This window comes from Trichomonas vaginalis, chromosome V (genome assembly GCF_026262505.1).
Source record: "Trichomonas vaginalis G3 chromosome V, whole genome shotgun sequence".
NCBI lineage: Eukaryota > Parabasalia > Trichomonadida > Trichomonadidae > Trichomonas > Trichomonas vaginalis.
Window position 1 is genome coordinate 27,923,213 of NC_067207.1, and position 25,238 is coordinate 27,948,450.

Consider the following 25,238-nt stretch of genomic DNA (forward strand, 5'->3'; position numbering starts at 1 on the left):
TTATTTTTATTGACTTTTTACAATTTGAACTTTGTTCGCGTAGATATGAATTCTGAAAGAAGTATGAGGGTCTTGTATGACTTTGTACTTCTCCATAGTTCATGTCTGTCAAACTTACCTGCCATGGACTCTTTCATAAGTTCCATGAAATCGTCTTCGGACAATCCGGGGAAAAGTACAATGTCAGTAAGTATTCTTTTAACATCCTTACTTAAACTCTTTGCTGTCTGTACACATATTACGACTGAGATGTTAAAGTGTCTGAGCTTCTTAAGAATTCGACACATATCTTGTTCTCTATTCTTAAGCAAAGGATGAGAAGCAAAGTCATCTAAGATAAGAAGACATCTATGAGGGTAAGTCTTCCAATCGTAAGATTGCAATTTCTTCGAAATGTATTCTATCTCTTTCTGTTTGTTTCTGAAGTGTTTCTTCTCTAATATTCTCTGCATTTCCTCATTAGGTTCTTTAAACTTAGAATTTATATACTCATTTATAGCATTATACTTCAAAACTCTTCTTTGGTACTTCTTTATCCAATCTAACAACTCAGAGTCTTTTATACATACTAACTTAGACTTCTTTATAATATCTTTGAACGAATTGACGGTTTGGTCAAATTGACCAGAAGTACTACAAATAACAACCAACTCATAGAATGGGTTCTTCTCATCTAGTTCTTGTTGTTGTGCAGCCATTTAAGATAAGTGAAAGTCTTACCCGACCCAGGTGGTGCAATTAGACCTGTTATACCATTCTGAGCAAATAAGAACTTGTCATGTATAGGCTTTATCTGAGCATTTTCTAACTTCCTCTTGTTCTTATTTAAAACATTCTCAAATTTCTTGTCAATGTCAGCAAACTTTTTTTCTAACATATTTTTAGAAAAATTAAAATTTTTATCTTTTAGAAAATGTCTAGCGATTTCGCTATCTATATTCGAGACAAGCTTTTCGACAGCAAAACATCTGTCGACCATAAAATCTTACATAGTGTAAACAAGAAAGGGGAATTTGTTCTAAAGTTCTGTTTCTGGGAATATGACAAGAACCATAAAACATTAGGCAGAGAAGTCTTTAAGTTTGTCAATGACAGACTTGTTGACAGAGATGACGCCGATTGGAGAGATGAAGTCCAACAAAACTTCTTAGAATGCAAAGAAGACACATGCGCTGTTCTTGAAGATGAATAGAAAACAGAATAGATGAGCTATTAAAGGACAAAGAACTTTTACATAAATATGGTTGCGCCAAATTTGACATAACTCCACCAGAAAAGAAGAAGAAAGAAAAGAAAGAAAAGAAAGTAGAAGAAGAGAAGAAAGAACCTGAACCAGTTCCAGAGAAAAAGAAATTTGACATGTAAAATAAAATTTTATTTTTAGAACATTTCTGGGTCAATGTCAATGTTCTCTTCCTCTTTAGGGGCAAACACTGGCTTAGACTCTAAAATCTTTTTACCCAATTTACCTTGAACTTCAACTATCTTAGACTCATAATATTCATAGTCGTCTGCTTTCTTTGGTTCATAAGGTATAACAAGTTTGTATGCTTTGCCTTCTTTAAGGTTTGAGAACCTTCTGTCAAAATTTTCTTTGACTGCTAAAAACCTTCTATGTCTAAGTCTTCAAATTTCGCACCATTTTTAGTCACAATAGCAAACTTAACTGGTTCGATGTTCCAAACTTTGCTGAATGAAGACTTTTCAAAATGGTAGAGTAAACATTCAAATATGTGAATGGGTCTAGTTCTTCTTTAAGTCCTGACATGTACTTGTTTACTGAGATGAATTTTGCCATCTTTTCTATCGGATAAAAAAATATTTTTTTTAAAATTTACTCATAAAAATTTTTCTTTGTATATACACCATTCTGTACGTCTAAAAGACTTTTGACATTTGCCAAGAATGTTCGTTTAGACGCTGTCATATAACCATATTCTTGACAATATTGTTTATACGAATCGTACAATGACCTTTCATCTAAACACTCAAAGTCAGTTTCATCTATGAACAGTTCATATACACTCTTGTTTGCTTCTAACAATGTTTGTCTCTCTTCGGTATGTGGAATTTGTCTTGGATTGAACTTAGAAATATCTAATGTCATAAAATATGAGAACAAGTGGTTGTAAAAGTCAGATGTCAAAGTTTCTGCTAAGTCGTCAAAATATTCTGTATCTTGCATATGAGAATCTGACGTTCTGACAACTACATATCTTCTGTCAGAACTTTCTAATTTCATCGGAACAGAATTGTTTGAAACCATAATGAAGTTTGCAACATTTTCACAAACTCTTTGGTCTTTATATTTTCTTTCAACAACTCCAACTTTGTCTGTTATAAGACTCTTCAAAGCATCTGAGTTCAAAACTTTTGTTGTATCTATACTTTGAAGTTCATTGCAAACTATAAGTTTCATATTCTCTATTGAGGAGTTAAACTTGCCACAGATGTTTTCTAAGTTTGTCATATTCGGATTCGAATAACCTTCTAACAGTTTGCACAAAATATCTGTAAAGAATGTGTTCTTACCAGTTCCTTGCTTTCCAATTATAATGAGAGCAGTTTCATTTTTAGCACTTGGATGTTGTAAGATGTTTGCAAACCAACATAAGATATACTCATAGACTCTTTCGTTTCCATTGCATATAATTTCTTTGACATGGTCTAACCAAGCTTCTATAATATTTTCTTTCCATTCTACTTGTTCGTATTTATATCCAGTGAAGATAGAATAGAAGTTTGGAGAAGGTGTATAAAACTTTATACCTCGAACTGAAAAATCTTCTAACTTTGACAATAAGATATCCCAAGCATCTAACATCTTCATGCCAACTTGTACAACTTTTATTTTCTTAAGTTTCTGTCTACATTCTTGTTCAGACACTATTGTTGCTCTTGGTTTGTTAAAGACAACATCCCATTCTTTCATAACATAACATTCTGGGGCAGAGTCAACATAAATGACTAAACGTTTCAAATTCTCGACTGCTTTGTTATAGTCTCTAAAACACATATTTCTGAATGCTTGGAAGTCATAAAAATCTGAAACATCTATTCTGTACATTTTTATAAAAATAAAAAAAATATTATTTTTTTATTCTTGACTTTGTTGTTCCATTTGTTGCATTTGTTGTTCTTGAGCTATTTGTTGTTGAAGTTGTTCTTGTAATACAATACTTTCACCAGTTGCATCTTCCAATTCGAAACTTTCTGCCGTCATTGACAAATACATAGGACATAAAAGTTTTACAGGAACAAAGTTTGCGTCAACTAAGGTTAAGTTTATGTTTGCTAAAGTGTTTGAGTTTACTAAAGCTGAAAACTCTGCATTCGAATGAACAATAGGCAAACCAGCAGAGAAAGTATTGTTTATACGCATAAGTATCTTTTGGTCATAATAGTTTCTGTCGACATTCGAATAACACTTTGAACCTAAGTTTGAAACAATATATAAAATAGGTGTGCTTAAAGTCAATGGAACAGACATTCCTTGTATGACACCTTTTCCTGTTATAGGAAACTGTTGGTAGTAAAAACCAGATATAAGTTTTGTATTATAGCTCATATTGTTTATAGTAAACTCAGTCGGACATCCAAACATAATGAAACCTGCTCTAGTTGCAGCACATGTTACACTCGTCCTTAAAGTATTAAATAAGTCAACAAAACCTGTTGGTGGTATATCTGAGTAAGTATCTTCAAAGGAGTATTTTTTACCATTCACAACAATAAAATCTTCTGGTGTCAAAAGAGCAAAACAGGCTTTAGTCGTCATTGTGTTTAAAGTTAGTTTACAATATCGTCCTTGAGGACTTTGTAAGTTTGTTGTTATAGAATTATATGACTCAGGGTTTTTAGTCGTAATAGTATAAACCACTATGTCTTCTGCCATTTTACTTAGCAAATAAATTTTAATGAAATGTTGTGGTCGTCAAATATTTTTATAACGTCTGGGAAACTATATTTTAAGTTCAACGTTTCACCTCCTTTCATAACGTATATCTTGTCAATGACATTATATGAAACACCACAGCAACTAACGTCGGGTTCTATTTCTTTGATGTTTATATCGTCTGCCTCTGTCAAAAGTTTCAATAGTTCTTTCAAAACTTCATGAGGTGCAATGACATATGAGTTCACTTTTACAGGGTTGTGTTCGACCAAGTTTAACATTATACCTAAAGCTTGACAAATCTTCTCCTGAGTTTGAAGTTTGTTTTTCAGTTGTTGGTAGTCGTTTCGAATATCTGCAACAGAACTTAAGTCTCTGCTAACTTCAGGGTATGTTGGTTGTTCTTTTACAGGAACAATTGTTATACCATCTTCGTCTTCGTATGGTTTCCCCACTTCAACATCTCTTTCTTTGACATTGACAACAACACTTTGACTGTTTGTTTGAGTTGGTGAATTTAACTTCACATCTGCCACCGCCATTAAACCTTTTGAAACACTTACGCTTCTATTTTTCGGAAATGACATTTTACTTAGAATAAAAAGATGGACGTATTTGAGTATCTCTTCGAATTGAAGCAGAACAAAGTTTACACACACAAACAATACAAATACATTGACAGAATAGTTCTTTATACAAACAATGGAAAATGTTATAGAATAGCAGTCTTTGCTGAACCAAAATATTTTCATAAAGCAAAGAAAGTTGGTATAACTGAAATGGTGAAAGTTCTTGACGTTGACAAAAATATAACAACAAAACTTACAGATATTTCTAAAGGAAAGTTTATCTTACAATATTATGTCAAAACTGGCGTACTGTCAATATTTGACGGAGAGAAGTCAGTTCAAGAACAACTTACTGACCTGCTGCCAAAATCTGCTCGATGGAAGCTGTCGTTATGCCAATCTGAGGAGCCCCAGCAGGTTTCATCGAACGAATCTTCAAAAGAGCATCTTCCGTGAAAAGTGCTATTGGTTTTGTAAACTTCTTTGCTCTCAATTCATCTGGACCGTCTCTGTCACCAGTATATTGTATTTGTACAGTACCAACAGTTGAAATACCACCCATAAAGTCTTCTGAGTCAGCAAATGGAATGCCAAGCCAAAAGTTTGAACGGTCTCCATTTGTATATTGAGTTTTTTGACCTCCTGTATGAGTCCATACTTTCACATATGGCATAATAGAACTTTGCATTTCAGGGTTTATGGTTGTTGTGAAGTTGTTGTTAAAGTTCATAGCATCTAATGTCAAGTTGTATGACCTCATATCCTCAACTGTAGAATATTCTTCTCTTGGATAATATTTGCCATCTATGTTTATATGATATTTAATACCAGGGTTGTAGAAACAAGAATAGTCATTTATAGTTCGTCTGAACAGTACAAACATAGTATCTGCATGTTTCATTGCAGTTGTTAAGGCAATATCTGTTCTTGCACCTGGGTCAGCACTTTGGTTTCCAACTTCACCTGCAAAGTCTTTGACAGATATTTGGTGTATAGGGAACATAAGTGGAACTGCAATATATTTGGCAGCTAAAGCATTTGAAATATCTGGGTCCAACATATAGACTGCAAGTCTGCTTTCTATTCTCTTGCATTCAAATTTTTCGCATGTGAACTTAACTGGGTCCCAAGCATCTCCAGCAGCATTGAAATAATAGTTTACTTCAGTGTTGAGGTTTGAGAAACCAAAGTCTAAGTCAACTTGTTTTTTGCAAAAGTCGGCGAATGACATTTTATTTGTTCCCACTACTTCTGTAAGAGTGAATGGGTCTTGTGTTGGTGCAATGACTAAGTTATTTTTGCTTGGAGTAAGTTCGATAGAAATTTTTCCTGCCCAGTTTGGCAAGTATCTTAAAAACCTGAAGATGAGGAAAGATGACAAAGGAACTCTAAGTTTCAGTTTTACTTTGGTTACTGCTGCTGCAGTTTGTCCAGAAAGGTTAACATAAACTCCTGGAACGTTAGGGTCAAGTCTTCTTATTTTCTCAATGGTGGCATACTGGTCTGTTTGTTCTCTAGCTTGTGGTTGTACTGAGTTTCTCAAAGCGAACCATTCATAGTTTGCCCATGTTACTGTTTGAACTAAGTCAGAGTTAGAATATATCTTATATCCCATGAAAACTTCTGGAGCATATTGGTATCCGACATAGAAAATTCCATTGCAACCTTTCTTGTCAGACAACTTGCAGAAGGTTTTATTTCAATGTCTTGTTCCACGTATAAGAAAGAGTTGTCAATAGAAATTATATGAAACCTGTCGCAAGCAATATCTACTGTTGTTGAAGAACCTTCTCCAAACTCACCTACGTTTCCATAAGAAACAGCAGTTGTATATTCGTAAGTTCCAGGAACTATTTCTGACCTTCTAATGGCATTGTCGCATTCGTTATACCATTCGGAAACATTTCCATTCATGGCATCCAAAACTGTTGGCGTTATATTCTGAGCGGCGTACATTTCATATGAGTAAAAATATAGAATAGTTGGATTTATATGTCATAATAGAACCCACTCCGACCAAGCTTTACTTTCTTCCTGACTGAGTTTTTAACTCTTCTTTTTCCTTCATTGCCCTCTGCTTGAAGTTGTTGCATCTTTGCATTATGTTCATCTAGTATGTTGCAAATTTCCCATGTCCTTTTTGCCTTTTGGCTCTGGTCGCCCATCTCAGGTAACCTATATCCTAGAAAGAGTTTGTCATAGTCTGTATTTGAGTCTTCGCGTATTGTTTGCATGACTCTTTCCTGAGTTTCCGGTTCAAGCGCTTCAAACAGTGCCTGTCCATATGGAATAAGCTCGTTTCCAAATATATGTTTTTGTAGCCATTCTGGTTTTCTTTCCATGTTACCAACTATATCTTTTGTGAATGGGAAAGCTTTTACCCAATCTTTCAGTCTTGCGTCGTTTATTTCTGTAGTTGGTTTTATTTTGTCAAGGAACATGTTTTTCAATACTAACATTTCATTTGGTACTGTCCATTTGAGTTTTCTTAAATATTCATCCCTTCTCGATTCATCGTCTGCAAAGTAAGTTTTTATGACATTTTGTAAACTTTCGTTTGCAAGGTCATGTACAATAGGTTCTCTTCCTTCTCTCTCCCTAACTTTCTTTCTAAACTCTTCACCAAATATACCATCTTTATGGTTCTGTGTAGTTCTTTGAGATAAATGTTCTAGAACGTCAGGTGTTATATTTCCATCAGCCATGTTCATTTCATACTGGTCCAAAATATCTGCATCTTTCATATCTTTCAATGGCATTAAAGCCGCGCTGAAAATACCAGCTATATCTGGTTCACCATTGACTTCCATTGCGTCTACAACTTCTTGGAATTGTGGTTGTAAGTTTATGAACCACCTATCCGGATTAGCTTTATGACCCATCTCATTGTAGTTCCATCGTCTGCAGAAACAAAAGTAGGTTTGTTTCCATCTTGGTTAGGTTCTGAATGAACTTTAAACAATGTTTCATTTCTATATGTTTTCTTGAAATTTAACCTTTTATTTTCACCGAGTTCATCCGAAGATTGAACGTTAAATGCTCGTAAGTAAAAAGGGTTGTTGTATTTGTGTACATTTTTTTTCAGTTCTTCCATTCTATGCTGGATATTTTCATCTGATGTTGGAGTCTTTTGTATGTCGGCAAACATTTTTCGATATTCTTCTACTATGTCAGCCGAATTTTTTTTAGACTCTTGGAAATATTCCATATTCTCCGCATACTCTTGTTGAGGGTCAAGATTTTTCGGCTGTTCCAAATCTTCATCTAGTTCTGTGAAGTTAGTTTCCAAAGGAAGGACTTGTTCGTTTCCTTCAGGCTCTTCTAGCTGTTGTTGCTGAACTATTTCTTCCATGTCTGGTTGTATCTGAACTTCTTCCTGTGGAGTTTCTTGTACCTCATCTGCTGGCATTTCATATATTCCGAGACCGTTTTCAACAATTTCCCTATCTACGTCATCCGCATTCATAAGCTTTTGTTCTTTCGTTCCGTCTCTATTTTTTACGCGTTTCATGACGAAAGTTGAATTGTCATTTAGCTCTGACATCAAATATCTCGGAGTAAATTCATCCATGTCATTTGGATGATATGCTATTAAATCATATCCTTAGCGAGCTTGTATTTTCCAGGTTTGAGATTATATCCGTTTTGGTGCTGAGCCATAAAGCTAAATAGGTTCGGGTCAGTATTTCCATCCTTGAACTTTCTAATAGCTTCTTTATATCTGTCACTAAAGTCAACAGTATCTGGGAAACCACACTCTTCTTTAAGCATTTTTAAGAATTCTTGGTTTCCTTGTTCTCTACTTCTTTTATGTCCTTGCTCTGTTTGTGGTTGTTGTTGTGCAGGGTTTTGAACTGTTGGTTGCTGTGCTGGTTGTTGTGTTGGTTGTTGTGCTGGTTGTGGAGGTGGTTGTTGTGCTGGTTGTTGTGCATGCCTGTGTCTGTGTCCATGTGACGATGTAAATGTTCTAGGTAGTCCTGGTGCAGGTGCTTCTCTTGGAGGGTTTGGTGGTATATAAGTTCCACCAGCTGGCACATATGTTCCATCTGCAGCGTAATGTCCTACCTGACTTTTCGTTTTTAAGAAAGCATTTACTAGGTCTGTTTTGGTCTGTTGTAACTCTTTTTCTTGACTTTTCACAACAGTTGCTCTAACGGCGTCATAGGCACTTTGAACTGCCTGTCTAGTTGCTGCATCTGTTATTTTCGTCATATTTTGTGCTACTTCTCTTAACTCTTTGTCGAAACCTTCAGACTTCAGTTTCTTTCCAGATGAGAAGTCGTTCACTTGTTTCACCTTACTATGAAGAGCTTCGAAGGCGTTCTTAAAGTCAGCATTCGTTAAAGCTTCATTTGAACTGTCTTCATCCGCTTGTATTTTTGTCCTTATTGACCCTATGAGTTGGGCTGCTTTAGCGTTGGCTTGGGCATCTAACCAGTCATTGTTAGCTTTTATATATTCTGCGCTTTTCATTGCCTTTTGCATGGCTGCGTCGTTATTTTTACTTTCTTGCGCTAAGTTTTCATACTGTACGGTTTGGTTTTGCAACTGTAAAAGTTTTTCTGCCTTTACATTTGCTTCAACTTCCTTTTTATACTCATCGCTATCCATATATGTCTTCAGGGCTTTTTGTTTTATCTCTTCATCTTTCAGTATTTTATATTGAGTAGTATGGTTTTTCAAATTTATGACATCTTGTTCCATTTTTGCTACTTCTGCTGCTTTTTCTGACACTTTTTTCGCATATTCCTCTGTACTTAGTTCTTTCAGTTGTTCTTCTTTCTTCTTTTTCTCTACGTTTAACTCATTGAGTTTCTTTGTGTGTCTGTCATATTCTAGTTTCTTTTCGTTTTCACTTATTTGTTTCTGTATGTCTATGTTTGACTTTTTGACATCTGTTATTTGATTTTTGAGTGAACTCAAATTCATTTGACTTTGAGGGTTATAAGCTGTTCCGTCTGCAGCTCCACCATAGCCTGCCATTTTCGCTAAAAGTGCCGCTCTTAAACCTCCACTCTGTGCACCAATAACTCGGTTTAAAAGCATAGGGTTGCTTGACATTTGTTGCAACATAGTGGGGTCATTCATCATTTGTTGTTGCAACTGTTGTTGTGGTGTCAGTTTTACTATTGGATGTTTCAATGCTCTCTTCCTCTTACGTATATTCTTACGTAGCTTACGTGGCATTTTAAGTGAAGTTAAAAAGCGGTTTTTGACAGATGTTTATATGACACTTTTTGTTCAGCACAAAAAATACTCGGTCAAAGTGTTGTCAGTTTTGTAAAATAACCGTCCTATCTCCGTGCCTATGACGAAGAAATCTTGACAAATTCAAGAGGGTAGAAAAGAGGTTAGAAAAGAGGTTATATCTAACCTTCTACCCTAAACATTATTTTTGTCTGATTTTACGAAGAAGTCTTGACAAAACATTTACGAAGAAGTCTTGACAAAACATTTACGAAGAAGTCTTGACAAAACATTTACGAAGAAGTCTTGACAAAACATTTACGAAGAAGTCTTGACAAAACATTTACGAAGAAGTCTTGACAAAACATTTACGAAGAAGTCTTGACAAAACATGAAAACATATATAATTTGTGAAAAGCTCCTGGAAGACCCGTATATATAAGACCTTCATTATACTCATCAACTTCAAGGCTAGAAGGCACGAAGTGCCTGGAAGCCTCACTACCTTTTTTTTTTTTTTTTTTTTTTTTTTTTTTTTTCATGATAAAGCAGAGTTCTTCTGAAATTGATGTTCTCAAATTTTCATAAAGTTTTACTATGCTCGTTGACTTAAAATAATTATAAAAATATATCTGTTATAATGATATAAGGTTACTTCCATAGTTCTGGATAATTTCAGGTTCGCTGCAATTCACATTCAGAGATTTCTTTACGATACGATGCTTTCAAATCCGATTAATACTACATTGATGACCAATGAATTATATTGCATACCCGGTATCCAGAAATAACAAACATACGATTTCTGATAAACCGTCACTTATTGTGGAATGACTGATAGCGGTAACGCCATTAAGCTAGTTCTCCTCGGCGATTCTGGTGTCGGCAAAACAAGTATTGTTACCCGCTACGTTTCCGGCTCTGCCCCAGAAAACGTAAATCCAACAATCGGCGCTGCTTTCGTCACAAAGGATGTCCTTATCGATGGACAAAATCTCGAACTTCTCATTTGGGATACAGCTGGCCAAGAAGTTTATCGTGGCCTTGCTCCGATGTACTACCGTAGTGCTCTTATCGCATTCATCGTCTACGATGTCACAAAGGCCGAGTCTTTCGATTCAGTTTCATACTGGATTCGCGAACTCAAGACAAACGTCGAAGAGAATATTGTTATTCTCGTCTGCGGCAACAAGGTTGATCTTGAAGATAAGCGTACAGTTGAATACCAGACAGCTCAGAATATGGCTACAGAGAACGGCGCTCTTTACGCTGAAGCATCTGCTACAAACGGTACTGGTATCGAGCGTATGTTCCAAGTTGCTATTTCCACTCTTCTTAAGCAACGTACACCAGGACCATCCCCACAACCATCTGTAAATCTTCAGGATGGAAAGAGCAAGAAGGAAAAGGGAGGCTGCTGCTAAATTTTAGCATTATATTAATGAATTCTGTACTAAACTGCTTTCCTTTAGGTGGAATTATTCATAATTCGATATAAAAGCTTTTTAATATTCAAACTTTTTATCTAATATTTGAAATTTTTGAGAGAAAATTTAAGAAAATAAAAAGGTTTCCGAAATTCATCCCTAACTTCCTATCAAAATAGAATTCAATGGCAATATCAGGCATTAAAATTGATGAATAACTAATATGTAATGGATTTCATAACTTGTCCAATTAAATTAAGGCATTCAATAATAAACATAATTAGAATTTATTATGTAATTCCATGTAAATTCATTTGCTACTGTATATAATGAGTTATGCTCCGGTAACACAAATTATGCAAATACAAAACTCTTTTCATTTGTAAAAAGAAATCATCGTTTATTTCCAAACGATTCAAAAACCTTACAATGCTAATTGAAACTAAAATCATGCAAATAAGCTAATTTTTTTAAGCAATTCCTGCCAAGAAATCATGATATTCCTAATTTACATGAAGCTATAGCAGATGAAATTAATATTTGTATAGAATTTCATTGAGAAATTGCATTCAATATAATCAAAAATCAAAATTAAACCATAAAATGTCCGAAAAAATATGTTTAACAGAGATGAAAGCCATTAAAAAGTCAACGTCAACTCATATCAATATGTTGGAATCAAGAAACAAGAAGACATTGATATGAAATTTATATAAAAAATTTTTGTGTGTAAAGAAAAGATTTTATAAACGTAATTCGTAAACTATTCAAAGTAAAAATTTGTCATTTTTCAATGAGGCATACACATTCAACGTCCAAGAAAATTTCTGACGCGATGATTCCAGCCGAGCTACAACTTTATGTTACTGTTGAGGAATCTCTTTGGTCACTTTCCCAGCGTAGCATGAAATCGGCGGTAGATTTAACAGCTGCATTTTTAAAGATGAAAGGTGATGAAAGATTCATTGCTGAAGCGATCAGAAATGTCAATTTCAGACGCCCAACAAATGTTTCAGTATTAGTTGAGTTCTTGAAACAATTAGAAAAGGCATGTGGAATCAAGTTCAAAGTCGATCCAAATCCATCGGCTTTAATTCCACAAGAAATGAAGCCATTTATGGATCAAATCTTAAATGATAATGCAGAAAAAGTGACAAAGATTAAAAACACATTTGGAACTAGTCCTATTGAGTTAAGTGCTATTTATGGCGCAAAGAAGTGCTTCACTGCTCTCTTAGATAAAAACGGAGGGCAAATAACTCCAGATATTTTGGATGCTGTTGTTTCCGGCGGAAACAGCGATATTTTGGATGAATGTTTTAAGAGAGGAGCCTCATTTAAAGGATATCTCATGGCTGCAGTCGAGTTCCACAGAAATGACTTATGTGATATCTTCCTTGAGAAATATCCTGAAGATTCAACAACAATTGAATTCCCTGTTGCTCTTGCAGCATCAAATATGAGAGCTGCTCTTTATGCACTTCAATTTAACAAAATTGATTTCCCATTCCACGAAGCTGTGAACGGTGGAAGCATCACAATGATAAAGTACTTGATGGAAACAAAAGGAATGAATGTTGATTGCAAAGGAGAATCCGGAAGAACTCCTTTGATGATTGCTTCTTCAATCGGTGAATATGATGTTGCAAAATATCTTTTGGATCATGGAGCTGATGTCAATGCAAAAGATTCAACAGGAACAACAGCAATTATCTACGCAAGCTACTATAATTACTTGCCAATCGTTGAACTTCTTATCGAAAGAAAAGCTGATGTAAATGCGCTCAGAGAAAACGGCGAAAACGCAATTACCGCAGCTGTTGCAGTCAACGCTTTGGAAATTGTTAAAATGCTTCGCTGGAATGAATGCATCATTCAGCAGAAGAATGCTGATGGTGTTTCCAATCTCAAGGTCGCAAGGGATAATGGTTTCAAGGAAATGGCAGAATTCTTGAAGAATAATGGTGCCACAGATTAAATTTTCTCCCAAATAATAAACTTATTCGATTCTAAATAGTTTAATCATTAATTAAAAATTTTTGCTTGATTATATTCATATGATAAAATTGGAATACACTTTGTTTTTCAACAAAAGATTTCCAATTAAAGTCAAATAAGATGATTCAGAGATTAAATTAAGAAAATCTCTATATTCAAATGGATAAGCTGTTGAATTCATGATAGTATTTTAGAATAAATCCAAATTCAATAAAAATATTTTGAAATTATGAATCAATAAGAATCTCATATGACAGCAATAAAAAGAATGACCAAATTAAGAAATACATACAATATTTAGACAGTTTGATATCAAGAAAGATATCAAATAAAAAAATACAAACAAAACAATATAATATTATAGGTAAAAATCAAGGTAAAACCTGGCTCCATCTTCCTTTTTCTGGTTCTGGCTCTTTCTTTTCAACACTTTTAATTTCTTCGGATTTTCCTCCTTCGTCATCAGAATAGTAAGAATAAGAGTAACTACTGTCATCTTCTTCTTCATCTGTAGGGCTTCCGTACAATAAATTCTTAGATTTAAGCATCAAACCTCTATCTAAGTATTCCAGGAACTCCCACATCAAATCTTCAAACTGTTCGAAGTTCTCAACATCATCCTCTGGTATAAGCTTCTTTACAGCCTTGTATTCTTGGAAAATTTTTTGAGATATCATAAAACTTGTGTAAATAGAGTCAGTAACGCTAAGAGCCGCTATCCCAGACATGATCATTGGCTGTGTGATAGCATGAACAGTTACAAAAGCCCTTGTTACCGTTCGAATTTCGTTCATCAGCTTGGAAATGCACAAAAGAAGGAAACCACTCTTCATGTTCTGGAGCCTATCGTATTCTCTGGCCAATTGTAGTAGGAATGGCTGCAAAGTTTCAGGAAGATAATTTGAAACTTTTAATTTCAGTCTTACAGAGTTAATTATGTCATTAAACTCAACTCTTAGGTTATGTAAGAAGAAATTTTCGTGTTTCCAACCGTTTATTTGGCCGATATAGCACCAAAAATCGAGTCTTGGAGATTTACAACTTGCAAGTATCTTTGCTACATCAATAGCAGTGAAAGACTGTCCATCGGGGGCTAGTTTAAACAGTTCGTAGCTCCGTGACTTCGCCTTATGCTTCTGATGTTTAATTATTGAAGGTCGTCGAGGTTGCAAAACCTCATTTGAACCTTCCAAGGTCGTATTTCTTCTCTTTGAGAGTATAGTTTCGACTTCTCTGTACTTTCGCATGGCGTTTGACTTCAGTGGCTCTTGTTGCATCACTAATAAACTGGAAGAAGCGGCCAGAGGGGATCCTAAGGTGAATGTAGTGATTCTGTATGAGAAATTCATCATTTCATACTGAAGACTTTCCGTCCAGATGTTGATTTTTGTATCAATAACCTTTTGATTTGTAATTTGGTTCAACATGTTTTCAAAATCAGTCATTTCCGATATAGTATTATCAAGAATATTATTTTCTACAAAATCAGAAAATTTTTTATCGTTTACACCACCGATCTTATTTCTGATCTTTTTCAGATGCTTTGAATTTAATGAACGGTCAAAGTAGTCCAATTTGTTGTTTTTCTCAAGCATGTTGAGCTTGGTGAACTTGGTCTTCAGTCCTTCATCGTATTCGACGTCATTTGTCTTCTTATTGATCGAAAAAATAGAAATATTCTTATCTGACTGTTCAATGAAGTCGAAAGTGAGCGGAATAGAGATAGGATCAATTACCCATCTGAATGACTCCGGAATCATCAGGTTTTTGTCAACTTGGACTGATAATCCTGGCATTGAATTAATAATATTCTGCAAAATGAGTAAATCCCTAAAAGAAAGGATTATTGAGGCATGGCAACCAACAAATGTATCACCTTGCTTCAAGCAAACACTGCAGCCGTTCTGTAATTTCATTTCTGCCAAAAAAGCATTGCATTGAGGGGAAGTATAGTTATCGCCTATGTACTTTAGTATATGTAGAACAGGATCACCATCTTCTTTGCTGATTATATGACGATGAGTGTACTTATAAGTTCGATATAACGTAATTCCGAATAATTTCTCGCAAAAGAACTGTCTGTTAGCTATTGCCATCTGTCTCAAGGCCGTCTGCTGGTGAATAGTGAGTATATTGAAGGCTAATGCGAATGATTTTAGAATTAATCGGAAATATTCTGAATCTGAGACTGGCCGAGGTAAGTTTAGAAGAGCTTTATCGTATTCCTTCCATAATGTGTAGGAAAAACTTCGATCTGAAATGATAAATTGATGAATAAAGCGAGAATAAATGTAAATAGCGTCTAAATTTATTAGTTCTTGAATAAGCTTCAAGGTCTGCTGCTGGAATTCATCAAAAACAAATTGTCTGTATAATGATGGAAATGTAACTGTTGAAAAATAAGGTAAATCTTCAGGATTACTTGAAAAATATCTGGTAATTGCTTGTGCAAAATTCTTTGGCTTCGAAATACAGTCTAATATCCACTTGGTGGCAATTGAAGCAATATTTACCGAAATTTTTAAAGGTTCCTTTTGATATTTTGAAACAGAATCACGAATTACTGTAGGTACTGTATCAACAACATTAATCATCTTGATGATATTATCCGGATCTTCCTTTTTAATGTCAATATTTACTAATAAAAGGATGAAGTTTGCTTGTCTGGCTATATTTTGTAGAGTAATATCAGCATTTTTGGCTTCAGTTTCAATAGGCTTGACAATATTACTCTGTTTACATCCATTTAGCGATAAAATTTCAGGAGATCGATTCATTATAAAAACATATAAATATACCAAAATTAAGTTTACAAAAATCGTCGAAATTTACATTTGTAAAAAGTCAAATTAAATAAAAGGTGACAATGTCTACAAGTTTAGCTTCATCAAACAACGATAAAGGGGGCGCTGAAATTATAAACGAAGCGATCAAATGGACTGCAGCTACAAGAAAAGATATGATTGCAGCAGTTTTAATGGATCCATCTCTTATTGCTTTCAGAAGTATTGCTCTTGACGTCCCAGAAGTTGAGATTCGCAGAAAATTAGAACAACAGTTATGCGAAGGTTACAAACCACCAAGATAACTTAATGTTTGGCTGCAAATAGCTAATATTCCATTTTTCAATATAAATTTATTCTTGTTGTTTTTATAAATATAAACATACTACTCTAGTACTCGACAATATTATTATTTATGAGATAAACCTTAAGATATTGCAAATTTTTTAGGAAAATAAAAGAAAAAGTTAAAAAGATTGTAAAAACAATTGATTTGGTTCAGATAAATAAACACTTTTTATATAATAACAAACAACAATATCCAAAAAAATTAAAATCCCATTTCAAAAGTATCGTCGAATTCTGTTTCTGCGTTTTGGGCGTTGAAATTCACCACAAGATCTGTTGTAGCAGCAATAAAAAGGAACGCTGCTGCAATTATTCCAAAAAATCCGCAATAAAAGAAATTAGAAGCTGCAATAAAAAGCGTGAACATGTATTTTGACCACTTGCTTTTTTCAATTGGAAATAGAACTTCAAGTCCGAATGGTGAATACATATTTGTAAGAAGATAAAAGCAAAGGACTGTAACTAATAATGCTGAAAGAGTAGCACTGAAAAGGTTATTAATAGGGTCAATAGAGAGATTTAACGTTGGAGAAAAATCCTTTTTTGCCAATTCAAGAAATTGCATTAACGAAGTAGCCATAGCATATAGAAGTGCAACTGTTACAACTCCAGCTACAATTCCATTTCCCATTTTTTAAAAATTTCAGTAAAAGTGACAAAATCTCAAAAATTGACAAATGATAATTTCAATCATTTTCGAAGTTCTTTTAACACTACATAGTTATACATGACCATTGATTGCTAGAATACCAGATTTATAAAAGAAAAAGTAATGGAATTTAGATAAAGTTTTGGATTAGAGAACATCTAAAGGATGGATAGGTTAACAAAGTGCATGCTCTTCAAAATTTAAGGTAAAACCATGACATGATTACTCAACATTTTTTCATTGATCACAAAACTAGAAACACATGAAATATCATGAGGTATCCTCATACCACTTCTCATTGATGATATGAGTGTACTGATAATTCTAATTTAACTAAGCTTTTGCCACAATTGATTTTGATTTACCTCTGATGTAATAACATAATTGTTTTATAATGCCATATTAAGTGGTGTAAAACAATGCCTTCTGTTGCTCAACCATGGGTAGTCTTCTTAATAGGTTTTTATGTTTATTTGGGATCTAAAAATAAAAAGAAAAATAGAAAGTCGTGAATGCGAACAAAACAGATCATATTGCATGATGGTAAGGAAATGAAGTCTAAAACAGTGACAATAAGACGACCATTTTCATCCCAGATGCCTGGAACTGTTTTAACTTCACTAAATTTATAACCATCTTTTGCTGTGAAGCCATATTCGGCTGTTATAGGATTATTATAGAATGTATCATGCGCCGTGAAAGTTTTTTGACTTAATTCTTCAATATTTTCATTAGTCAAGACAAATGAACTTCCACCACCAGCACCGCCGTTCCCATCGTGACCTGCAAATCCACCAAACCATCCTGCACCAGAGCCAGGTCTGTCATCAGACCCACGCGATACTGTAACTCCGTTTGGATTTTTGGATTTATCTCTTTGCGCGGATTCTCCAGATCCAAAGGTGAAGCCGGATACAGCACTGGCCATTCTTTCATCAGTATATTGATGACTATACCAATATCCTTGGGCGACAGAGCCACCTCCAGGACCCCCAGATCCATCATCTTCTCCTTGGTTTATTCGATCAACATGGTAATTATCAGAACCGCCTCCGGCACCGGCTACGATTACTCGATGCCAGAGATCGTTTTTATGGAATTTGACAGCGGTTTGGCCACCACCACTCCCTGCACGACTTATTCTTTCTGAATAATAGCAATTTGATGCATATCCACCACCCCCATAACCACCTTTGATCATGTTATCAAGATAAAAATCTGATTCTACATCGCAATATTTTTGGGTATAAGAGTAATTTCCTCGTCCGCCGATCGTCGCGTATGAGGTCAGTCTGTGAGATAGGCTGATAATGCCTGAGATGTAGCCGCCAGCACCACCTCGACTGCCATTTGCAATGCAATGCGTGTTTCCATGATATGCGGAAACAATTTCTGATTTAGTACATGTTCCGTCTGAATATTGATATGATGATACCATCCCTGGGAATGATCCCCCAGACGCTCCATAAAGTTCAAACTTATATACTCCAGGAGGAAAACTGATAACGTAGTCTGTGCAGTCTGAATATGATTCACATGGATAGTCAAATGTGTATGTGTTGCTGCTAGTATTCTTGCTCACATTTGCAAAACCCTTTGATATATCATCTAATCGATATGAAAGCATTGAATCGACAAATCGTCAACTTACAATATCTAAAATGGTTTGCTATTCTATGTGGAATCAATACCATTGGATTGGAATATAATATTTGCAGTCGAAAACATCCTAAATTAAGCATTATTGCAGTGATTTCGAACAATTTGAAATTGACAACAAATTTATCCGATTTTATCGTCTTGTCTCAATTTTTCTGACAAATTCTGAAAACAGTTGACTTTCAAAAAATGTTCAATACTTTGTAATTTGGGGAAAATAATATATAAAATTAAGTACACTGAAACACAATTTCATGATTTCCTGCAATTACGACTTTTTATTTACATTTATTCCATCAACGATGTTTAAAAATACCAATCACTTCAAATTGTTTTGGACATTATAAATTCATTAAAAAATGGGAATATCCTGATGAGTATTTGCATATGTTTAAGGGTGCACTTACCACTTTCTGATACGCTCAGATAATATCATCATATCTTTAATTTAATGGCAAAAGAGTATAATAGCCATGTTAGTTAACAAGCAGTGATAAATAATAACTTTTTCCTGACAATAAAATATTAACTTTTTATTATAGAAAATTGGGATATAAAGTGTGGATGTCAAAAAAATTGAGAGCATGTCAGAAAGTGGTAAGTGCACCCTTAACACACATCAAATAAAAAAAGTTAATAAAAAGTGTTTCTAAAAATATAAGTTTTTGTTTTGAATATTACAGACAATCTTTATAAACAAAAAAATATTAAATTTATAATTGAATTCTTGCAACTTGGTTCTGTGTAAAGCTCACATTGCAAACAGGACAAGCATTTCTCTGGCTCAGACAATCGCTGCAAAAACAGTGTCCACAAGTTGAAAGAATCACGTTTCTTCGATTTCTCTTGCAAATAGGACACATTACTCTGCTCACATACTTGTTTAGCATTGTAGCTTGCACAGGGTTTATTGGTCTTACATCTGCGTGGTCTTTATCAAAAGTTAATTCTTCAATTCTTGAAATTAAAATTTGTTTTTGAGAAGCAACCTTTGCAAGATTCAGGGATTCTTCTTTGAGGTCCTTTATTTCCTTATTCAGTGATTCCACTGTATCTTTTTCTTCACTTTTCTCATTTTTCTCAAATTTGGAATTTAATTTTTGTTCTGCTTGGTCATACTTAGCTTTTGCTTTGATAACAGAGTCACATATATCATTCATAGACTTAATCATTACAGAAACATCCACTTTCTTGAGACTTTCCATTACATTCTTCAACTTATTTTCTAAATTCGAAAGAGATTCGAGTTCTTGACCGTTATAATACGTGTAGACTTCATTTTCAGTGGCTTTTGCTGTGAGTTCTAGCACCGAAATGTCTGTCTTGGCTAAGGAACTGATCATAGAATACAAGTTTTCGTACAAAATTTCTGTATCAATGATTTCTTTGAAAAATTGAGAGGAAATTTTGTTTTCAAAGGAGTTCCAATCGGTTAAAAGTTCATTTGAGGACGGTTTACACGTGGTTATGACCTGTGAACATAAATTTGACACTTCGGATCTTATTTCTTCCGAATCAAAGAACTGAATTTCCTTTATGAAGCTGGTAATGGCTGGAGACACATCTGTTTGTAACGTAAATGAACTTTCTTGGTGGCTATCCAATACATTGTTAAGAGATATGATTTGTTGTTTGATATCGTTAATGGAAGAGCGGCATTCTTCATGATACATGGAAAAAGCGCGACAACAGGACTCAATTAACGTGTCGAAATCGGAGACACAAGCAAGTTCTCGCTCTTGAAGGGATAATGCGTGTCTTAAAAAGGCGGATCGTGCAGATAGGGACTTAAAGAAGGGGGAGTTCCTAATGGTAAATGGTGTATATGTGGAGGGATCTTTTGGATCTGTGTTTTGTATCAGGGATCTTGAGATAGTAATATATTCTTGTAATTGCTTAAGAGTTACGATACGATGGGCAGCTTGTGATATCGAAAAGAATGACTGTGACATGTTGTCTGTAATATTGAACTCTTTAAGCATGTAATCTCGGAAATTAATAATTTGTTCGGGAGAAAGTGGTTCTACAATAGGAAAATCAAGCATTTTTTGAATAACTAAGTCAAAAGCAGGAAATTCTTTTAATTCTGCTTGTGCTTTAGCGATTTCTTCTTTTTGAAGTTCTGAAACTCTATTAAGGTACTCATCAAATCTTAAATTAATCTGCGAAGCTGGTATTAAAGCAATTTTAGAGGACTGTAGTGTCGCAGTAATGGATTTTGCTGTACCTATTAATGAATTAAATAATAATGAAGCATGTTTCGATGATTCTTTTGAAAAATTGTAAAGATCTTGTGTTTCGTATACTGTGTATTCAATATATTCTGTAATTTTTTGTAAGGGAAGCAAGCCATTTAAATATTGGCATAACATTAGATCTAAAGTAAACATTTGAGTTTGTTGAAGGAGAGAGAAATAGGTAGATGCTAATGATTTTACAGTTGCTTCCATTTTTTGAAGAGATGAATATGTTGATCTTATTTTTTCTTTTAATTCTTGAATTCTTAAAGATGCAGTATACATTTTAGCATTATCTGATACTGAATCTGTATTTGACCTAATATCTGTATTGTTTAAGTCTGGAACAGAGATTAAATTGACGTATTTTTGCATCCTTCAAAAAATAGGATGAAAAAAATTGTTTTCTCAATTATGAATAGCTTATAATAAACCAATCAATAATTTAATAATATTTTTTTTATAAAATTCATACGTTATCGCTCATTTATTTTTGAAAAAATGGGAAATGAAGAGAGTATGTCTTCAAGTCAGTCAATAGGACTGCCTGCATCAGCTCCAACACAGACATCATCTGTACTTACCGAGCTCCAAGAATCAGAAAAAGAATGCATCGAAAAATCTCAAAAAGTTATTACAGATTATGAAACGTATTTCCAGAAACGAGGATCAAATCTGATAGAAGATTTTAATAATAATCTACGTTTTGATCCGCCAATGTTTGATTTAGAAAGAAAATTAATTGAAAATACATATATTGACTATAGACCTTTACAATCAGATATACATACAAGACTAAAGCGTTATAAAAATAGATCGCTCTACGCTCATGGCATAGAAGTTCAAGAAAAAGAACAAACGTACAAATTATATGTTAAGGCCTTTATAGAGAATGATAAATACGAGCTCGATGTCCAAGTAAACTCAAAAATGCAACGACTTATGCTTCTTAAAAAACAAAACGCGGAATTAAAAGAAAAAATTGAAAAAATTAAGGCCAGAATTTTAGAATCCAGTGTATGAAAATACTATCTTCCATAGAGCTCTATTGTTTACTAAAAAATATTAAAAAAAAAAACATTGAATGATTTTGGGTATCTGATCACAACAATATCTTTTATATGAAATGAGCAGTTATCCAATAAGTTATTTTAACCGAAATAAAACATATTCTATTAAATTTTCAATATTTCAATATTTAAATCAATTTTATTATCACTACATTGATTTCTGTATACCTTGGTAATAATATGGTATTCATTCTTCGTTTTATTTATAATATATTCTTTCATATCCATCAATAATTTCAATATTTAGTTGGGTAGTAGATCAGGCAATTTAAAACTCTTGGAGAGAGTTATTTATATTTAACAACGCTAAAAGCAGATGAAAATGAACAAAAATAAGGCAAAAGTGATAATATCTTCTTATTTATGAAACAAAAAAACATTTTTGAAAAACTTTTCATGGTGAAATGAGTATAAGAGTGAATGAGATAAAATATGAACATTGTGTGTATCTGATTGATATACAATTACAATATGATGAAAAAGTTCCAAAAATTTCAATAGCATAAAAGGAAAGTTCAGTGCTACCGCATGAAGTTAATCCTTTCCCAGAAATTCGAAGATGCTTCAATGTGACAGGTTGGGGAAATTTATATTCTCTAATTGTTTCAGTATCGCAATCGCAGGCCGGAGCATGTTCACTTCTATCACAAAATGGATCATTTGTTTCCATAATAAATTTGTAATTAGATCCATCAAGTGATGAATCAATTACTGAACTACTCAAAAAAGTTAGACGATCTCCATCTTTGATTTGAATTTTTTCAACATTAACAAATGTTTTGAGAAAAGATAATATATACGTATTCGTTCCAGAACTATTTGCAGCAAAGGCGTTAGACGAATTCCAATACAAGCTATTAACGCAAGGATAATCAGGTTTCATAGATGCACTGGTGCAATCAATTTCGTCATGGGCGTAGCCATTGTTACTCATTAATTTTTCAATAAGTTTCGTTTTAAAAAAGGATTTTCATGAAAAATGACAATTTTCAAAAAAAAATAGTTCTAAGCAATTTCTATTTGAATTTTTGACTGTAGGTCTCTCAATTTTGAAAGGATAAAAATTTGTGCTCTCATCCGATTTTTTCATGAAATATTATTATCCAATTTATTTAGAATGAATTAAATTTTCAATTGGAATTCAGCCATTATAAAATTCAAAATGAAACCTAATCTTAGCATCACCAAAGCACATATTCAGGGAGAGCAAAAGCCAATCTGGCTAAATAGCATGACTGGATTAAGTCCTAAGCGTTTTTCTCTAGCAAATACAGCTAATTCTCCTTGTAACAATGATAATAAAGCACAACTTACAAGTATTTTATGTGATGCACTACTATCTAATTCAAAGGATAGAGAAATTCGATCTAATTATAAGCAGATCATTCATGAATATTTTCAAAGTCACCCAGAAAAACTTATCAAAGATAGAAAGAGAAATAAAGATGCAATATCAATAACAAAAGCAGAAATTGAAGAAGTTTTTGGTGAAGATTCAAACGAAGACAATTATTATATGAAAATGCAACTTTTATTTGACTTTATTACAACACATAGTATCAATAAGACAAAATGCCAGAAAAAAGTCCAAAAAGTAAGAAAAAGTGAACCTCCATCTGGCCTTGATTCCCAAAACTCAGAAGATTCATTTACTTTGGAAAATATACAGAATGATAAAACCATTGACGATATTTTGCAAGAACAAAATGGAGACAAATTTTCTGAATCTATTCCAAGGGCGCATATTGTCAAAACTAGAGAAGGATTGCTGACTAATAAAGAAAGTAACCAAGAACCCGCAATTATTCAGCCAAATAATCAAAACATTATTGAGATTGAAATTAAGAACTTACAAAATCTGATTTATCAGCATGAAAATGAGCTTCTAGCAAATTTGGTAGCTATTAACAAAGGTTCCATTTCTTTTTCACTAAAAAATTCAGAACAATATGTATCTAATGCATGTTTACATGTAATATTCAGTATCCAATCAATAGATCCTCAGTGCAATGCATACACGAACTGTGTTTATAATATGCGTCAATTTCACCTGAATTTTTTGACAAATTTGTTAATGTTGTCCAAAAAAGGAATAAGCACATTCAGAAAGCAAATATAAGATATGATAAGGAATAATTCTCTACAAGAAACACCCTTAATTCAAAATGGTTCAAAACATCAAGTTATCAATTCAAATTTAGCTGAAATGGATAGAAAAGAAGAAGCGTCCTCACAAAATTGTGTTAGTAAATCTTTGTCAAATGATTTAAAGCCTGAAAATCAAGTTTTGATTACAAAATATGTTAAGATTGAATCAAAATCAGCCATATCACAAAATGATTTCAATGAATCTTTTACCCCAAAGGTAGTTGTTAAAGAAGGTAGTATAATTAATTCAGAAAAAGCTGATGAAATAAAAATAGAATCAAAAATTACTTTGGACAAATCAAATAATGACCAAAATAGTTTTATAAAAGCTGATGATGAATCCACACATATTATTCTGAAAAATGAAGCAGAAATTTCAGAATTAAAAACATCTCAAGAAAATGAAGCAGAAACACATCAAGATCACCGTAAAAGCAGCGATTACATTAGCAAAAAAGAACATATATCTTCTCAATCAAATGAAAATCATGATGAAACAAAAAACACCGACGGAACATCAAAAGAAAATGATCAAAGTAAATTAAGTTCTTATTATAGAAAGCTAAAGATGATGAAAAATAAAATAAAATTTCCAAATTCAACATCAAAAAGCATTGAAAAACCAAATGATATAAGTTCAGGAAAAATAAAAGAGTGTCCTGATAGCTATATTCTAGAAAGAATTAAGAAAAATGAACCAAAAATTTCAATATCTCATTCAATTTCACAGGAAAAGATAAAATCTCAGTCATTGACTGAAGAAAGAAAATCTTTCATGAATATTGCATCTAATTACAATAAAACTCACCAGAATCTCACAGAATCACAACAAAAACAAAGAATTTCTTTGTTTGAAAAAGAAAGCAAAGTTCCTGTTTTTTTCAAGAAAATACAAGAAATTCAGAATGGTAATACTGATGAGACAGTTGTCATTCATGGAAATCAATCGATTTTCGATAGGTTGACCAAAAATATTTCAGAATCCAAAAGCGAAGCTATGCATCAGGAAGATTCACATTTTATGGCAAAGGATTTCATTTGTTCTCACGTCTTTGTTCCTTTCCAACCCAAATAATTTTTTGATAATTATAAAATAAGAATAATTGTTTGTAATAAAAATGAATTATAATTTTATTGCAATGTGAGTATTGTTGTATATTAATAAGGTAAAATATGTTTAAATTATATTCAAATAGTTGTGACACTTTTTCGGGCTTATTTATATGCCCGAAAAAGTGTCACAACTATTTTGAATATATTTATGTAGG

The 25,238-nt window shown here is 33.4% G+C and overlaps 13 protein-coding genes and 4 pseudogenes across 17 annotated transcripts, besides 3 other annotated features; 6 read left to right on the plus strand and 11 right to left on the minus strand.

Moving 5' to 3' along the window:
* Nucleotides 1-10,187: part of a mobile genetic element that runs on past the window's edge.
* TVAGG3_0415730 lies at nucleotides 7-698 on the minus strand (annotated as a pseudogene). The gene has a single exon. A coding segment is annotated over exon 1 (692 nt).
* On the plus strand, nucleotides 914-1,243 carry TVAGG3_0415740 (annotated as a pseudogene). Its single transcript has one exon. A coding segment is annotated over exon 1 (330 nt).
* On the minus strand, nucleotides 1,381-1,798 carry TVAGG3_0415750 (annotated as a pseudogene). The gene has a single exon. A coding segment is annotated over exon 1 (418 nt).
* On the minus strand, nucleotides 4,019-4,437 carry TVAGG3_0415760 (protein of unknown function, DUF4106 family; the record flags this gene model as incomplete). Its single annotated transcript, XM_051233254.1, has 1 exon — nucleotides 4,019-4,437. A coding segment is annotated over one exon (419 nt), but the record flags the coding sequence as incomplete, so codon positions are not given.
* Nucleotides 6,453-6,698, minus strand: TVAGG3_0415770 (protein of unknown function, DUF4106 family; the record flags this gene model as incomplete). The annotated part of the gene is made up of 1 exon (XM_051233255.1): nucleotides 6,453-6,698. The coding sequence occupies one exon, from the start codon at nucleotides 6,696-6,698 to the stop codon at nucleotides 6,453-6,455; it is 246 nt and encodes an 81-aa protein (XP_051102985.1).
* TVAGG3_0415780 lies at nucleotides 7,816-9,110 on the minus strand (annotated as a pseudogene). The gene has a single exon. A coding segment is annotated over exon 1 (1,295 nt).
* On the minus strand, nucleotides 9,222-9,651 carry TVAGG3_0415790 (protein of unknown function, DUF4106 family; the record flags this gene model as incomplete). Its single annotated transcript, XM_051233256.1, has 1 exon — nucleotides 9,222-9,651. A coding segment is annotated over one exon (430 nt), but the record flags the coding sequence as incomplete, so codon positions are not given.
* Nucleotides 10,188-10,321: 134 nt separating the features above from the next.
* Nucleotides 10,322-11,768, plus strand: TVAGG3_0415800 (small Rab GTPase RabD4; the record flags this gene model as incomplete). Its single annotated transcript, XM_001305569.2, has 1 exon — nucleotides 10,482-11,075. One exon carries the CDS (start codon nucleotides 10,482-10,484, stop codon nucleotides 11,073-11,075), a length of 594 nt encoding a protein of 197 aa, XP_001305570.1.
* Nucleotides 11,769-11,871: 103 nt separating this feature from the next.
* On the plus strand, nucleotides 11,872-13,095 carry TVAGG3_0415810 (protein ubiquitination; the record flags this gene model as incomplete). The annotated part of the gene is made up of 1 exon (XM_001305570.2): nucleotides 11,872-13,056. One exon carries the CDS (start codon nucleotides 11,872-11,874, stop codon nucleotides 13,054-13,056), a length of 1,185 nt encoding a protein of 394 aa, XP_001305571.1.
* A 352-nt stretch (nucleotides 13,096-13,447) lies between these two features.
* Nucleotides 13,448-15,853, minus strand: TVAGG3_0415820 (uncharacterized protein; the record flags this gene model as incomplete). Its single annotated transcript, XM_001305571.1, has 1 exon — nucleotides 13,448-15,853. One exon carries the CDS (start codon nucleotides 15,851-15,853, stop codon nucleotides 13,448-13,450), a length of 2,406 nt encoding a protein of 801 aa, XP_001305572.1.
* Nucleotides 15,854-15,941: 88 nt separating this feature from the next.
* TVAGG3_0415830 (uncharacterized protein) lies at nucleotides 15,942-16,217 on the plus strand (the record flags this gene model as incomplete). Its single annotated transcript, XM_001305572.2, has 1 exon — nucleotides 15,943-16,164. One exon carries the CDS (start codon nucleotides 15,943-15,945, stop codon nucleotides 16,162-16,164), a length of 222 nt encoding a protein of 73 aa, XP_001305573.1.
* Nucleotides 16,218-16,362: 145 nt separating this feature from the next.
* Nucleotides 16,363-16,853, minus strand: TVAGG3_0415840 (uncharacterized protein; the record flags this gene model as incomplete). The annotated part of the gene is made up of 1 exon (XM_051233257.1): nucleotides 16,410-16,838. The coding sequence occupies one exon, from the start codon at nucleotides 16,836-16,838 to the stop codon at nucleotides 16,410-16,412; it is 429 nt and encodes a 142-aa protein (XP_051102987.1).
* Nucleotides 16,854-17,325: 472 nt separating this feature from the next.
* TVAGG3_0415850 (glycine-rich protein family) lies at nucleotides 17,326-18,483 on the minus strand (the record flags this gene model as incomplete). Its single annotated transcript, XM_001305573.1, has 1 exon — nucleotides 17,326-18,483. The coding sequence occupies one exon, from the start codon at nucleotides 18,481-18,483 to the stop codon at nucleotides 17,326-17,328; it is 1,158 nt and encodes a 385-aa protein (XP_001305574.1).
* A 423-nt stretch (nucleotides 18,484-18,906) lies between these two features.
* Nucleotides 18,907-18,932: a mobile genetic element.
* Nucleotides 18,933-19,095: 163 nt separating this feature from the next.
* Nucleotides 19,096-19,128: a mobile genetic element.
* A 56-nt stretch (nucleotides 19,129-19,184) lies between these two features.
* Nucleotides 19,185-21,139, minus strand: TVAGG3_0415880 (RING finger protein-related family; the record flags this gene model as incomplete). Its single annotated transcript, XM_001305574.2, has 1 exon — nucleotides 19,229-21,127. The coding sequence occupies one exon, from the start codon at nucleotides 21,125-21,127 to the stop codon at nucleotides 19,229-19,231; it is 1,899 nt and encodes a 632-aa protein (XP_001305575.1).
* A 114-nt stretch (nucleotides 21,140-21,253) lies between these two features.
* TVAGG3_0415890 (uncharacterized protein) lies at nucleotides 21,254-21,948 on the plus strand (the record flags this gene model as incomplete). Its single annotated transcript, XM_001305575.1, has 1 exon — nucleotides 21,254-21,775. The coding sequence occupies one exon, from the start codon at nucleotides 21,254-21,256 to the stop codon at nucleotides 21,773-21,775; it is 522 nt and encodes a 173-aa protein (XP_001305576.1).
* A 268-nt stretch (nucleotides 21,949-22,216) lies between these two features.
* TVAGG3_0415900 (galactose-binding domain-like family) lies at nucleotides 22,217-22,854 on the minus strand (the record flags this gene model as incomplete). Its single annotated transcript, XM_001305576.1, has 1 exon — nucleotides 22,217-22,756. The coding sequence occupies one exon, from the start codon at nucleotides 22,754-22,756 to the stop codon at nucleotides 22,217-22,219; it is 540 nt and encodes a 179-aa protein (XP_001305577.1).
* A 1,174-nt stretch (nucleotides 22,855-24,028) lies between these two features.
* TVAGG3_0415910 (uncharacterized protein) lies at nucleotides 24,029-25,045 on the plus strand (the record flags this gene model as incomplete). Its single annotated transcript, XM_001305577.1, has 1 exon — nucleotides 24,029-25,045. One exon carries the CDS (start codon nucleotides 24,029-24,031, stop codon nucleotides 25,043-25,045), a length of 1,017 nt encoding a protein of 338 aa, XP_001305578.1.
* Nucleotides 25,046-25,238: the final 193 nt, after the last annotated feature.